This window comes from Lithobates pipiens, unplaced genomic scaffold, assembly GCF_037356315.1.
Source record: "Lithobates pipiens isolate NorthernLeopardFrog02 unplaced genomic scaffold, aLitPip1_a1.2 Scaffold_23, whole genome shotgun sequence".
Classification (NCBI taxonomy): Eukaryota; Metazoa; Chordata; class Amphibia; order Anura; family Ranidae; genus Lithobates; species Lithobates pipiens.
In genome coordinates, this window is record NW_027507785.1 from 20,272,823 (window position 1) to 20,288,716 (window position 15,894).

Genomic DNA, 15,894 nt, shown 5'->3' on the forward strand with positions numbered 1-15,894 from the left:
CTAGCTCACTACTTCTAAGGCTTTTTAGTTTAACTGGCTACAATTGGGACATACTGTACACTGGCAGAATTATTTTTTATCTTATAAAAAAAAACTAAATATTAATACTTTACAATGTATTTTAAGCTAATAATATATTTTTTCATTTTTTAAAGCTTCGGATATTTAATGGTATTTACTATTTTATCATATTATTTATTATCAATTAATTTGCAGAGCCTTTTCCTCCCTAAACTTTTCTTGAGTCTCAAGCCTTTTGTATTTAAGGATGCCTGTTTTGTGCCTTCTCCATGACACATACGTAGCAGGTTCGTCTACATATATTTTATTGCTATTGTTTTCACAATTAGAAATAGTGAGTAATTAGAAAAGAATGCACTTCCTTGTACATTTTTTGCAAATGTGAAACTTTCCAAATATACACATCCCCAAATTACAGTAGTTAATCCAAAACATCTAAATTTCTTACATTTTTTATTTCTATTTGTCATTATTAAAATGTTAACAGTTTGTCTGATGATGTTTATGGTGGAATCCTCCGTGTGGGAAACTGATTTTCTCAATTTCTCTGTGATTTTTTTTCTATTTGTTTTTAAAATAAAAAAGAGCCAACAAGCTCTACACTAGCATCTCTAGAGCAGACTGAACTCATTCAGAAACTACCACTGAACAAGCTCCCCACAACATCACAAGACATAAGGAGGTGGTCTTTTTTTTTACAGAAGGTTAATATTGCACATTTGCCCTTCTAAATATTTTAACTATTAAAAAAAATACTTTTTTTTTTTTTTTACCAATATGTGAAGTTGATTATTCAGTGCCTTTAAAGCCCCTCCTGAATCAGAAAATGTACAATAAAAAAAAATCCTAAAATTAAACACAGTGGTAGCCAGTGGTGTCGCTATGGGGGTGTAGGGGGTGTGGACCACACCCAGTTGCGATCCACAGAGGGTAGAGTAGAGGGTACTTATCACGGATAGCTCTCCAGTTGGGTAATGACAAAGTGTTTCCATTGATTCAGTCAGTAGAGTATTTAGTACGTGGAATTTCTGACGACTCAGCACTGCTTGCTAAAATTATAATAGGCCCCAAGGGAAGATGTCCAGCTGGAAGGATACAGCCCTTTTGGCTGCCCCACATTGGCCCCAACGACCGGATTCTGGATCAACTGGTGTCAGAAACCATGAATCAGACTGAGACAGAAGTACAGTTAAATCTCACTTGTTTAATAATAATAATAAAAAAAGGTAAACGGAGTAAACGTAGTCAAAACATAGCCAGAGTTGAGGAACCAGATAGTCAGAAAAGCCAAAACATCAGGAAGCTAGAGATGAGCGTAGTAGGACAGCAAGCAGGATCTGGAGACAGAAGAAATGTCAGCTAAGCAAGTCTTAAACAGGAACACAGGAGAGCGTCTGTAGAGATGTGACAAAAGCGAAGGCAGAGATCATCTGGGCTGGACGGCTTAAGTAGGCAGGACTGACGAGCAAGATATCATCAACAGGTGAGTCACTGTGGAGAGAAAGGAGCTGGCAATTAGCCGACAGCTGAGCGGCCAGTTCAGAGAAGGAAGAGCTGAGCCCAGGCCTGACAACTGGAGATGTTTCTGGAGGGATATATCAGTAGTCAAGGAGGTGGCTTTTTCTGAGACACATTTAACCACTTCAGCCCAGGAAGAATTTACCCCCTTCCTGACTAGGCCATTTTTTGCGATACGGCACTGCGTCGCTTTAACCGACAATTGCACGGTCATGCCACGTTCTACCCAAACAAAACTGATGTCCTTTTTTCCTCACAAATAGAGCTTTTTTTGGTGGTATTTGATCACCTCTGCAATTTTGAAAAAAACACAATATTTTGTACTTTTTGCTATAATAAATTAGACTTGTGCACAACGGAAAATTTCATTTAGTTTCGGTTCGTTGTCATTCGTAAAATACATCATTTCGTTCTGTTATATTCGTTATGTTACGTTAATACGTTTTCGGATAATTCGTTATTATTCGTAGAGTGTCGAATTCATTTGTTCGTATTCGTTGAAATTCGCTATGTATGTATGTATGTATGTATGTATAGACATTCATGATAATGATTCGTAGTTTGGAAAGTCGTTTGTTTATTGAATCTTTTAACACACACAATGACAACGTCTCTTCTCCTCGGCTCAAATACAATACAACACCCTTCTAACTCAGTTCTCAGGAATGCACTTTGCCAGTAATCCATCCACAAAATTAATTAGCTGATTGGACTATAAGATTTACTTTGAGCTGACCTTTTGTTTCATTAGATCATTAAAGAATTACCGAATCATGTTGAATTCATTCGTTATATTTCTTTCGTATTCGTTGTTATTCGTTATTTTTTTATTCGGATGCATCCGAATGTCCGAAAGATGCAAAATTCGGCGAATTTCGATTCGTTACGAAACAAATTGCACAACCCTATAATAAATATCCAAAAAAAAAAATGTTTTCCTTAGTTTAGGCCGATATATATTCTTCTACATATTTTTAGTAAAAAAAAAATTGCAATAAGCGCATATTGATTGGTTTGCACAAAAGTTATATCGTCTACAAAATAGGGGATAGATTTATGGCATTTTTATAATTTTTTCTTTTTTACTAGTAATGGCAGTGATCCGCGATTTTTTTTTTTTTTTTATCGTGACTGCGACATTGCAACATCGGACACTTTTAAAACTTTTTTGGGACCAGTGACATTTATACAGCGATCAGAGCTAAAAACAGCCACTGATTAAATGTCACTGGCAGGGAAGGGGCTAACACTAGGAGGCGATCAAGGGGTTAACTGTGTTCCCTATGTGTGTTCTAACTGTAGGGGGGATGGGACTGACTAGGGGAGGAGACCGATCGGTGTTCATACTTAGTATGAACACACGATCTGTCTCCTCTCCCCTGAGAGAACTGGGATTTGTGTTTACACACACAGATCCCGATTCTTGTTCTGTCACGAGCGATCGCGCGTGTCTGGCAGTCATCATGCCCACCAGGCAGACGCATCAGCTTCGGGGACACGCTGCGAGCATGCGTACGCCTGCTAAAGCATCTTAAAGAGCCGATGTACAGCTACGACGGCTCGCCCAGCAGTGCCACCCTGCCGCAGTATAACTGAGGTGGCTGGTCCGGAAGCGGTTAAAGCAAATCTCAGGGGGGTATTGAAATCAACGATTTCATATTTAAAACGTGTAAGGGGGGGGGGAGGAGGAGGGATTAACAGGAAAATGTGCACAGGCAGAGAGGGAATATATATTAAACCCTACAAGTAATAAAGAGAGAAAATTGGAATCCCTTCAACTTCAATATAAAAATCAGTCATCTGCAAATGCTAAGAGGAAGAATTTCTCCTGCAGTCAACAATATTATGAGCAGGGGAATCAACCAGGGGCATTACTGGAATTTTTAGCCAAACAACAAACAGCATCCCCATCAATTCTTAAAATCAGGAATGAGAAAGGGGGAAAAAGTATGGGATATAGGGGAGTTAATAACCTGCTTCTATATATACTATGTTACAATGTATACCTCTTCGTTTAACGGCACGGACATAGAAGTGGAAGAGTACCTACATGAAATAGAATTCCCCAAAATTACGGATGAGCAAGCAAGGGTGATGGACGGAGAGATAACAGAGGTTAGAAGGGCAATTTTGTCCCTGGCAGTTGGCAAGTCACCAGGCCCAGATGGGATACCATTGGAAGTTTCTAAAAAAAATATATAGATATAATAGCACCGGTGTTGGCAGGGGTTTACATCTTGGGCCTTTGAACAAGGAGAATTGCCCAAATCAATGGACTAAGCAAAAATAGTATTCATTTTAAAATCTAGTAAAGATGGGAACAAATGTTCCTCATATACTGTAGGCCCATTCTATTCTTAAACAATTATTTTAAAATTCTGGCAAACATTTTAGCAGGAAGATTAAATACAGTGATCCACTCTATCATCCATGGTGACCAGACAGGCTTTATCCTGGGGAAATCAACTTCAATAAACATTAAAAGACCACAATTGATGGTCCAGCTAAGAGAGCACTCCTCCGAGTCGGGTGCCCTGGTGTCATTGGGCATTTGACTCAGCGGAGTGGTTGTTTTTGCAGGGCTCTCTGAAAAAGTTTGGATTTGGTGAAGGTTTTAAAGTGTTTGTAAACCCTTACAACACACTTTGACCTACAGGTAAGCCTAGATTAAGGCTTACCTGTAGGTCCAAGAAATATCTCCTAAACCTATACGGTTTAGGAGATATTTGCCCGAAGACAGGCACTGCTGTCTACGGCGCATGCTCCGTAGACAGTGGCGCGCAGGCGCACTGAGCGCGGCATTTACAACGACGGAGGTGCTGCGCGTGTCGGCTCTCGTGCGCATGCGCGGGAGTGACGTCATCGCGGCTTTGCCGAATGACAGCGGCGGAGCTGCGAGACCCCACCGAGAAGATGGATGCGCCGGACTACAGCGGACAGCGGTGACTTCGCTGGCTCCTGTGTCAGGTAAGTGACACATAATGGACTGCTATACGATGCATAATGGTCCATTATGCTTTGCCTTTGCAGGGAATGAAAGAGGACGTAAACTCATCAGGGTTTACTTCCTCTTTAAGAAATGGTTTAAAGTGGTTGTAAACCCTTACAAACCACTTTGACCTACAGGTAAGCCTAGATTAAGGCTTACCTGTAGGTCCAAGCAATATCTCCTAAACCTATATGGTTTAGGAGATATTTGCCTGAAAATGTGCACCGCTGTCTACGGCGCCTGCGCCGTAGACAGTGGCGCGCAGGCGCACTGAGCGCGGCATTCTCAGCGACGGAGTTGCCGTGCGTGTCGGCTCCCATGCACGGGAGTGACGTCATCGCGGCTTCACCGAATGACAGCGGCGGAGCTGCGAGACCCACCGAGAAGATGGATGCGGCGGACTACAGGGGACAGCGGCGACTTCGCTGGCTCCTGTGTCAGGTAAGTGACACATAATGGACTACTATGCAATGCATAGTAGTCCATTATGCTTTGCCTTTGCAGGGAATGAAAGAGGAAGTAAACTCATCAGGGTTTACTTCCTCTTTAAGATATTGTATAGGACCCCGGGACCAAGCCTTCTGGTGAATGGATTACTTGTCTCCCATGATTAGATTATATAGAGGAACAAGGCAGGGGTGTCCTTTATCTCCGCATTTATTTGTTATTGTAATAGAAATCCTTGCTTTGAAATTTTGACAGTCCAAATTCTTTAGGGGTAGAACTATAGGGGGAAGGACAGAACATCCTTGACTATATGAGGACACTATTATTTTATACATGGGAGACACACAGAACACACTTAGAGAAGCAATGAGAATAATTGAGGATTATGGGAATTATTCAGGCCTTAGAATTAATTGGCGAAAGTCAGTGTTAATGCCTTTACATCAAAATATAGGAGATGATTGGGCTTATTCCTGGCTTAAAGTGGTAAACTCATTTAAATATCTGGGAATACATATCACTCTTCAATCCAAGGAATTTATAGCAATTAATGTTAATCCTTTGATGAGTAACATTAGGGGAAAGCTGATAGTATGGAAGAAATTTCCCATATCAGTAGCAGGAAGAATTGGATTCATTAAAATTATAATTTTTACCAAAATGTTTATACTGTGTATTTTTTCGCATTCCCCAGTCATCATCCCATGAGCTCCTATTTCAAAAGCTACATTCTTACTTCATAAGATTTATATGGGCAAAGGGAAGAATTGAAATTAACAACATTGCAAAGGCCAAAGCCTGAGGCTGGACTTGCACTCCCAGATATTTATCTATATTACTTAGAGGGGCAATTGAAACATCTGAAGACATGGGTGAAAAAATGGGGTGGAAAGACATTTACTGGAGATACTACAGGTGAAAGACCTATTGATTGGGTTAGAAGCCAAAATTAACTGTTTACCTAGAATAAAGATACTGCGGGGAGCTGAGGACCGTAATAGGGCACTGTGAGAGGGGGTCTAAGGACATTATTTGGGGGGCTGAGGGCGGTACTGGGGGCCTGAGGACAGTAATGGGGGCCTGAGGACGGTAATGGGCCTCTGTGTGGGGGGAGCTGAGGACAGTAATGAGGCACTGGGGGGACCTGAGGACAGTAATTGGGCGCTATGAGGGGGGTCTAAGGACATGATTGGGGGGGGACTCAGGGCAGTAATTGGGGCCTGAGGACAGTAAAGGGGGCCTTAGGACAGTAATTGGGTTACTGAGGATATTAATGGGGGGACTGAGGGCAGTAATGGGGGCCTGAGGACATCTCTAGAGCCGCTGCTAAAATGTAGAGCCAGCTCCTGATGAGCAGGGGCTATTTGTTTTTGAAAATGAATATTCCTAAAGCCACAGTTGGGTTTTAGGGATAATTTTGCACTGACTTCTCCTTGGCTGCAGGTGTCGCTGTCACCGCTGGCAAGTGATAGAGCGCAGTCTGGTTGTGTGTATTGAGTACCATCCTTGTCTCTGAACCAGCCCAGTGGGAGTGTTGCGCTGCTGTGCATTCTGGGAGGTGGCATTTAAGGTACTGCAATCACGTGCTTCTGGGTTCTGGTCCAGAAGATCTTTCTGTCTGTTTGGTCCTGGTCCTCCTGACCAGCCCCCATGGCCCTCCTGGCATGGAGTGCGGATCCATGCAATTCCGAGCCTTGGGGCTGGATAGCCCGAGGCGAAGCAACTGCAGGGACAGGCATGAATGGGTATGAGGCCATAATGATTCAAAGATGGTCCGGTGCCGTCTCATCTAGGGAGAGGCCCAGCAACTGGAGAAGCATCCAGGAGAGGACTCTTCGGGAGAAGGCCATGCGTAAGGCTGGTTTCTCAGAAGGAGCCTGGAGGCTCAGCTGAAGGACACTTTGTGGATCTATATTCATACGGTATCGCCGGACCAGCTGAGGGATACTGGTACCGTATGATAGTTCTCTAAATTTATCTACGTCCCTCAGTTACATTCAAGTCTGTGGCAGAGACTTTTGCATTTCAAGTGTTCTACATTAAAGTCTGTGGCAGAGACTTTGCTTTACTTAACACCCTGCCGGCTGCTAGGCCTAGTGAGAGGAGGTCTATCCGGAGGTTGTGACAATCCAGCTGTGAAACAGTTAGTCTCTGGATTTTGCAGTTCCAAAAAGTACCTGAACTTCCTTTCTAACTCTCTACCCTTTATTAAGAAACTGTGTTATCTTCTAAAATAAATAACCCAAAAGAGGATCCAGTGTCAGTTGTAAACAACAAATGTCAGAAAAAGCCAGGGTCAGCAAGTGGTTAAAACAACTAATAAGTTAAAGTGATTGTAAATTTATTTATTTTTTATTTAAATATCAAACATGCCATACTTGCCTGCTCTACATAACAAGGCCGCCCCGATTGTACACTTATTGGTTCCCCCCGCTGGTGCCCCTATAGCAAGCCACTTCCTATGGGGGCACTTGCTCGCTCCTAAGCCCTGTTCTGTGTGGCTCAGCCCCGCTCTCCACTTCCTCATCACTGACTCTGATAGACGGCATCGGGAGCCAATGGCTGCTGTATCTGAGCCAATGAGGAGAGAGAGAGAGAGCTGAGAGAGCCTTGGCTCTAGACATGTGCACTGCCAGAAATTTTTTTTTCAATTTTTTGGGTCATAATTGCGATTCGTAAATTTGAAAATCTGATAACAGGAAAACAAGAAAGAAAATGCGAAAATTCAAAAGAATAACTAACTATCTAACTAACTATTAAATTATAGGCATTGGAATTTCCTTTCAAATTTGACTGTTAGTAAACGTAACAAATACAAATTTATCCGAAGTTATTATTTATCCGAAATAACGAATGTCTCATCTAAACAAATGGAATGGAAAAAATTATTAATAATAATCAAAGTTTTTATTTGTATTATTATTTATTATTATTAATTAGTTACGTTCTATTCGTTTAGATACGGCATTCGTTATTTCGGATAATTGGTAACTTTGGATAAATTTGCATTCGTTAAGTTTACTAACAGCCAAATTTGAAAGGAAATTCCAATACCTATAATTTAATAGGTAGTAATAGTTACGTTTTATTATTAGCTAGTTATTATTTCAGATTTTCGAATTTTTGGGTTTTCTGAATTTTCAAATTTCCAAATTTCAGAATTTTAGAATTTACGAATATTCCGAAAAATTTGTTAAACGGGTTTTTGTTAATTCAGATTTTTCAGAATTAACGAATTTGTTGAAATTAATAAAAAAACTAATTCGGAACGAAACAGAATTTGGAAGTGCACTTGTCTACTTGGCTCTCATGCACATCGCTGGATCATGATTGGACACTGTATACAGGTGGGACATTAGGGGAAGTTGCATGCAGAAGGTTTTTCTTACCTTAATGCAGAGAATGCAGCAAGATAAAAAAAAAACCTTCTGCCTTTACAAACATTTTAACGCTGAACTCCGTTAACACCCTACCCTTTTTTTTTTTTTTTTTTTTTTTTGCCTATGCCTTTTTGCCTTTTTATGCTTTTTTGCCTTTTTTTTGCCTATGCAGTGGTCTGTATGGGTTAACTTCTCGCTTTTAGAGAGTTGAAATATACTTACCTAATCCTCTGATCCCCTCAGTGTAAAACTGGTCCCTGTGGCTCCTGAACCCCCCCCCCCCCCCCCCCCCCATGGTCTAGTCGTCTTGTGCAGTGGACTGTTCCTGACATCATCACGCCCATAGACCGGCTCTGTACGGGAAGACGTCAAGAACAGTCCATCGCTGGACACGGGGGAGAGCCATTTTCCAGAAGATCAAAGGATCAAGTGAGTATAGGCTCTACTAGCAGTTCAAGTAGTTAACCCATGCAGTCCAGACACCACCCCACTGCATAGGTAAAAAAAAATAAGAAAATAAAAATTGCCTGGAGTTGGGCTTTAATCCCCATTGTATTCTTTTTTTCAGCACTACAGAACGATTGGCTGCCGTGGTGATCACACCAATGGAAACCACAATGGTTGGTTCCTGATTGTTAGTGTGAGACAGATGCATGCTGCTAGTTCTCAGTTGGAAAATAGATCGGCACAATGAACCATGTCTGAGAATGTTAATCTACAGATTGTGGAAGACGTCAAAGCCTAACTTCATTAAATAATTTAATATATTGCAGCTTAGCTGTCCTTAGATGTGGTGGCTTCTTTAGTTTTCTTCGTACAGTATTTTTTCCATCCTTCTTGCCTGGAGATCCTGCCAGTAACCCGCCTCCTGTCTAAGGGTAACAACTGCCACTTCCTGTGTTGTGTGCATATAAAGCAACATTGTCACCTTAGGACAGGACGTGCATTGGGACTACAGCACATCCTCTTCTCATCCCTATTACAGAGGTAAGGTGTTCTGTAGTTCACAAAGAAAGCTAATGGGTACTCAGTATGGTACACCCCCGTCCTGTCCAGACCGTTCAGTTTTCAGTGTTGAGATGATTATTACTCCTTCATGTAACAATGTATCCATTGACGTGCACACCGGGAGTGCCAGGTGTGCCTGGGCACACCCTAATCCCCCTGTGCTGCGCAGATTCCTCCTGCTGCTTGGCTATAGAGAAAGGGACTGGGGAATCGTGGTCCTCGGAGTCCTAAAAAATAAATAATAATAATAATAACAAAATATCGTAAAAAAATATATATATTGAAACAAAATATAAAAAATAAAAAAATGTAACTAGTGACAATGTCCACCTGATACTATCCATTGCCCTACTGCGCTCTATCTATCTATCTATCTATCTATCTATCTATCTATCTATCTATCTATCTATCTATCTATCTATCTATCTATCTATCTATCTATCTATATATATACACACACATATATATATATATATATACACACACATATATATATATATATATACACACACATATATATATATATATATACACACACATATATATATATATATATACACACACATATATATATATATATATACACACACATATATATATATATATATACACACACATATATATATACACACACATATATATATATATATATACACACACATATATATATATATATATACACACACATATATATATATATATATACACACACATATATATATATATATATACACACACATATATATATATATATATATACACACACATATATATATATATATATACACACACTTAAACACGCATCCATATGTGTTTTAGCTGTAGGTGCACACCCTAATCCCTAATACAATTGTGTATTACATGCTGCTAATACTCACTCAGTCACGATGAGATTAATTTTCTGTAATATACAAAAAACCTGGTTGATCCTGCTTCTTTCTAGCTCCCCCTCCTCTCCTCAATTCAGCTAGGGATTTTTGCAGTTGTGGTGGCAACTCTGCACATGCTCAGTTTTTCAGTGAGCTTCTATGCTGAGCATTTCCTCCCTATCACATCTGAGCAGCCCATGCGACTATAGAGTCACACATGTGGGCGTATACACAGTGGTAAAGGACAGCCCACTTCCTCCTCCCTGCCCGCTAAGCACAATGGGGGCGGGATATTACATGTAGATTAATGGAGGCTTCACCTCTCTCTTATTCTAAGACACAAGCTGGAGGGACGTGACAGCCTGTGACTGCTAGAAATCCACCCACACCATGCTATTTCCACAAAATAATAAAATAATTAATTTCAAATGTGACAATTTAAAACAGTTTATTGATATTATTCATTTATTTTTACTCTGTATTCTAAAGGCTGTTTTTTGTTTGTTTGTTTATTTTGAACATGTGACTAGCAGCTCCTCCTGCTTATGTTCCCCTTCAGACAGGCTGGGAGAGATCTGGGTTATATGACATCTGGTTATCGATTACAAAAAAGGTACTTAGATGGGGTTTTTTGTTTGTTTTGTTTTTATTGAAATAATTACAGTGCCATTGTCCATATACAGAAATAGAAAGGACAATGTGAATTAAATAGTGTGTGTATCACTTTAACGTTATTAATGGAAGAAAGTTGAAAAAGTGATAAGCTGAAAGTTAGAAATTGCATTACATTGAAATTGTATTGTGTGCAACGGCTAGAGATCATGGATAAACCCAAAACACTTATCAACTATTTGCAGGCAGTGCAGTCTCAAGGGGAAGCTGGCTTGGGCCTCACAACAGTAACTGGGCCCGGGGGCAGCTGCCCCTTTTGTCCTGTGGTAAAGACGGCCCTGACCACATGTTAAAGTGATATTACACCTTCAATTTTTAAGCTCTTTCAGCAGCTGATTTAATCACTTACTTAGTATACTGCTTTATTATCCTTTCATCTATGTCTATGTAGAACCCTCCTAGGATAGGTTTCTAGAGGGGCTCAGGTGAATCTAGTTCTTTGTCTCCTCTGTGCACAGTGTGTGATTATTTGTGACTGTTCTGGGTCTCATTGGCTGCAGGCTAAATTACTTCTCCTTGCTCTCTAGTGGATTCTAGAATGTAGTGGGTTGAAAGAGGCAGACCATGGGCCAGAATATTTATGTGGTCTCACCCAATCCCTGGGGGGGGGATGCATAGTAGGTGGCTAAGGAGGTCATAAATCATACCTACCAACTTTTTGAAATGGGAACGAGGGACATCTATTAGCAAAATTATGTAGGCATAGGACACACACCCTGCCACACTCCTTTTAAAAGAGAATTATACAAAAAAAAGCAGCAATTTAAAATTTGGATGAAAGGTTTAGCACTGGGAAACACTTTTTGAAAGATAAATAGTGCATTTTATATAGAATTATATAGATCAGACCAAAATGAGGAAAAAATGAGGAGGAAAGAGGGACAGAGGGGCATTGCTGCAAATCAGGGACAGTCCCTCCAAATCAGGGACAGTTGGGAAATATGCATAAATAGTTTGGGCCTGGAGTAGCAGGGTTCTTGTTCGGGAGAAAAAGATCCCAGCCTGATGGGCTGCTGCCCTTCTGGACAGTTTAGCTGAAGTCTGCAGAAGTCCATTGAGGTCCCAAATCAGTACAAGCCGGGAGGCCTATTTGGTGGAGAGTTGAATCTGAATCAAGGGGGATTCACTGAGGATCTGGCCTAGGGATTCACAGGAAAAGTGTCTGGCTGATATTGGATGGAGGCATCCAAGTATATGGGGACACTGTGAGTATAGGCCTGAATGTAAGATCCTAGTGACTGTCCGCTGCTTAACCCCTTGAGCATCTGCTCCAGTGCTGCCGATTTGGGACTTCCTGTTGTTTATAGTCCTCAGATTGCCTGTTCCCCTGGCATCTGGCAAGAGAGAAGGTACCCTGTATAGAGAACAGATAGGGAAAAGAGTGTCCTCTCGTTGCTTGTGCACTAAATTCAGAGTATCCAAAAGCTTACCCTGCACTCCAAACAAGTTCAACAAGCATCAAAGCAGGGGTCAAGTCCTGGGGAAAAAAGTGTGGGAACTCCCACCCAAGATCCACTCCCCCCACCAAAAAAAAATAAAAATATGATACGCTCATATGCACAAACACTTCAAAAGTGGTATTTTTCATCCAATTTTCGTATTGTGTGTATGAAGCTTAACTGTTAGTACATGAAAAAAAACTATTCTCAATAAACATAAATACGGTAATTCTCTGAATAATCAGCATTCATTCAGTTGTGCTTCCATGCAAATGTGAACATCATGTTCTGATCTTTATTGGGGAATGTTATTTTGTACATGGAGTGTTTATGTGGTGAGTTTACACTTTTCATTGAACAGAGTTTGGATAACACAGGGTTAAACGGAAAGGTCATAAATGAACTGCACATTATCTGGACAGAATGCTTGGGGAGATAGTGATGTGTTCCTGCTTAGGAGATGTATGTTAGCTTGGGGGGGGCTGCAAACTCTGCAGGGCTCCAACACACACTCGCTGCTATTCCAACCCTTCACATATTTCCACATAAACTTCCCTCCTGGCATTAAACTTTGCCAGGTATTGTGCTCAGCTTACCACCCCAAACTGATGTTCCTCCCTCAGCTCACCTCTCTCCCTGCATGTCCTGTGAGCAGAATAGCTGCGCTCCTCCTCTGGGTTCTCTCATCATATGGCACTGAAGATAGAGGAGAGGCGGATTCAGCGGGACACACAGAGCAAGTATACAGGACAAGGGGGGAGGATGAGGAGACAGAAAATCAGGAGGGGCCGGCGGGGAGGTCTGACTAAATACAATCTCTTAGCAGCAGGGACCTGATCTACCCATCAGCTAGCTGTGATTGACAGGTAGATTGAAGCGGAAGCTGTCATGGGGCCCCCTACTGGCAATGCCTGAATGGTCAGGTGTGCCGCACTTACTATTGCGAGCTGTGTCAGCGGCTGCTGGTGTAGCACCTGCCACACAGCTCACATACTTCAAAGTCTTGCAGGACACGGCAGCTAACGGGAACTGAGTTCCTGTTGTGGAAAAAGTACAGGAACTCAGTTCCCATGAGTTCCTGCAGGACTTGAGCCCTGCATCAAAGCATTATGGTCATTATGCATTCGCTCTTTATGCATATTCAGTGTTAACATGCGGTCACACCCCACCCAATACCAAGTGAGCCCAAAACCTTCACCAAAATGGAATTCAAAATAACCTTCATGAATTTTTACGCAAATTTTCCTTTGTAGGGGAATCCTTTAGAAACGGAACAGACTACATGGGACAATGGAGAGGAACCAAACAGTGGTCACCAGTTTTATCCTACTGGGGTTTACAAACCGCAATGATCTCATGGTCATCTTGTTTATTGTGTTTCTCATGATCTATGTCTTCACGCTATTGGGCAATATATGCATTATAGCCGTTACATTCTTTAACACCAGCCTGCATAAGCCGATGTATTTCTTTTTAGGAAATCTTGCATTTTTAGACATTATCTATTCTACAGTAATAGCCCCCAAAATGCTTTCTACCTTCCTAATGAAAGACAAAGCCATCAGCTATTCGGCGTGCGTGGTTCAAATGTTCCTCTTCGCAGTGCTGATCACATCTGAGAGTGTACTCCTTGCCATCATGGCTTACGATCGATACCTTGCCATCTGCAATCCCTTGCGGTATCCGGCCATAATGACCATGAGGTTCTGTGCCTGGCTCATCGTTGGGGCTTATCTGAATGGCCTCATCCAGTCCTTATTTCACACTTGTTTTACCTTTCGCCTGACCTTTTGTAAGACCGAAATAAGTTATTTTTTCTGTGATATGCCACCTCTGTTGAAACTCTCTTGTTCGGATACCTCCGTCAATGAATTGATCTTATTCACTTTCTGTGGATTCAACGAGGGCGTCTCGGCTCTTGTGGTCATAATTTCCTACTTTTTTATTATCCATTCTCTACTTAAGATCCACCCAGAACATGGCAGAAGTAAAGCCGCGTCTACTTGTATTTCCCACTTTGTAGTGTTTACGCTTTACTACGGAAGCCTATTCTTCATCTACCTGAGACCGGGAAGTAGCCACTCAATGGAGGCGGACAGGGTGGCCTCTGTGGTCTATACAGTAGCCATACCAATGTTAAACCCAATCATCTACAGCTTAAGGAACAGTGAATTTAAGGCATCATTCCGGAAACTTTTGCCATGCAGATTTTCTTTGTCCTAAATATGTGATCTTCAATATAGCAGACCTAGCATGAGATATGCTAAATCTCGAAATGTATTCTAACTCCTAACTTCCTAAGTTCAGGACTTTATTATTGTCTTTAATGCACTAGCACTTTTACCCTATATTGATCTGCCACTGAATTGGCTTAATTTTAGGGGTCCTTTCACACGGGCAATCCACCCGACGGACTCTGCTGTGCTCAGCGGGGGATTGATCCGCTAATCCCTGCCAAGCAGGTGGATGACAGGTCCTTCTCTGCTCTCTGAACAGACATGGACCTGTTAGCCCTTGTACACACAGTCCGACATTCCGACAACAAACTAGTGTTGCATACACACGGCCGGACAAAGTTGTCGGAAAATCCGATCGTACGTAACGTGTTGGCGTTATTTCGTTACGATGGGACTACGTTCAGGCTAGTAGCCAATAGCTTTGGTCTAGGAATTTGATCTGAGCATGCGTGGCACTTTGTCCGATCGGAATTCTCTACACATGATCGGACAAAGTCCGATCGGATCATGTTGTCGGAAAATTTTATAGCCCAGCTGGAAAACTTGGTCCGTCGGATACTCCGACGGAAACAGTCTGATGGAGCCCACACACGGTCGGATTATCCGACAGCGCGGTCCTATCGGACATTGTCCATCGGAATGTCCGACCGTGTGTACAAGGGCTTAGACCTTATCGAGGGTCTCGGGAGATAATACATTGGGCACGTTCCATACATAACCAATAAGCGATTTGTAAACTTGTAAACTAATACCAAAAACGTATAAACAATGATATGTGTTCAGTGCTTGGTAATACATATGAGTTAGTATAGAGGTGGTTGTGCCCATTATACATGGGAGTTACCGTACTGGTGCAACCACTCCTATGTTTGTTGTTGTTCACTCCGCTTAATGGCCTAATTCTCTACACACAATCGGACAAAGTCTGATCGGATCATGTTGTCAGAAAGATTTATAGCCCAGCTCTAAAACTTTGTCCGTCGGATATTCCGACGGAAACAGTCCGATGGAGCCCACACACGGTCGGATTATCTGACAACACTGTCTGATCGGACATTTTCCGTCGGAATGTCCGACCGTGTGTACAAGGGCGTAGAGCCCCGCTGTCCTCTATGGGGAAATCGAATGAAAACGGACCGCCTGTCCGTTTTCATCCAATCCCATCCCTTCTGCAGAGACGGAAGGAAAATAGGGTTTTCATCCATCTGGATTTCACAGGACAGGATCGGATAGCAGCGAGTGTCAGCGGACATGTCACCTCTGATATCCACTGCCCCATAGGGGTCTATGGAACGTCCGATCCGGTCCGCCTGA

At 41.8% G+C, this 15,894-nt stretch overlaps 1 protein-coding gene and 1 long non-coding RNA gene across 2 annotated transcripts; both read left to right on the forward strand.

Moving 5' to 3' along the window:
• Positions 1-218: 218 nt before the first annotated feature.
• Positions 219-9,132, forward strand: LOC143926874 (uncharacterized). Its single transcript, XR_013262150.1, has 2 exons — positions 219-308; positions 8,924-9,132. It is a non-coding gene; the product is annotated as an uncharacterized LOC143926874 (long non-coding RNA).
• A 4,333-nt stretch (positions 9,133-13,465) lies between these two features.
• Positions 13,466-15,687, forward strand: LOC143926875 (olfactory receptor 5AS1-like). Its single transcript, XM_077450914.1, has one exon. The coding sequence runs from the start codon at positions 13,634-13,636 to the stop codon at positions 14,564-14,566; it is 933 nt and encodes a 310-aa protein (XP_077307040.1). The 5' UTR covers positions 13,466-13,633; the 3' UTR covers positions 14,567-15,687.
• The last annotated feature ends 207 nt before the right edge of the window (positions 15,688-15,894 follow it).

Bases quoted from the DNA above. Each gene is read 5' to 3' on its own strand.
- LOC143926875 (XM_077450914.1), top strand. From the start codon at position 13,634: ATGGAGAGGAACCAAACAGTGGTCACCAGTTTTATCCTACTGGGGTTT.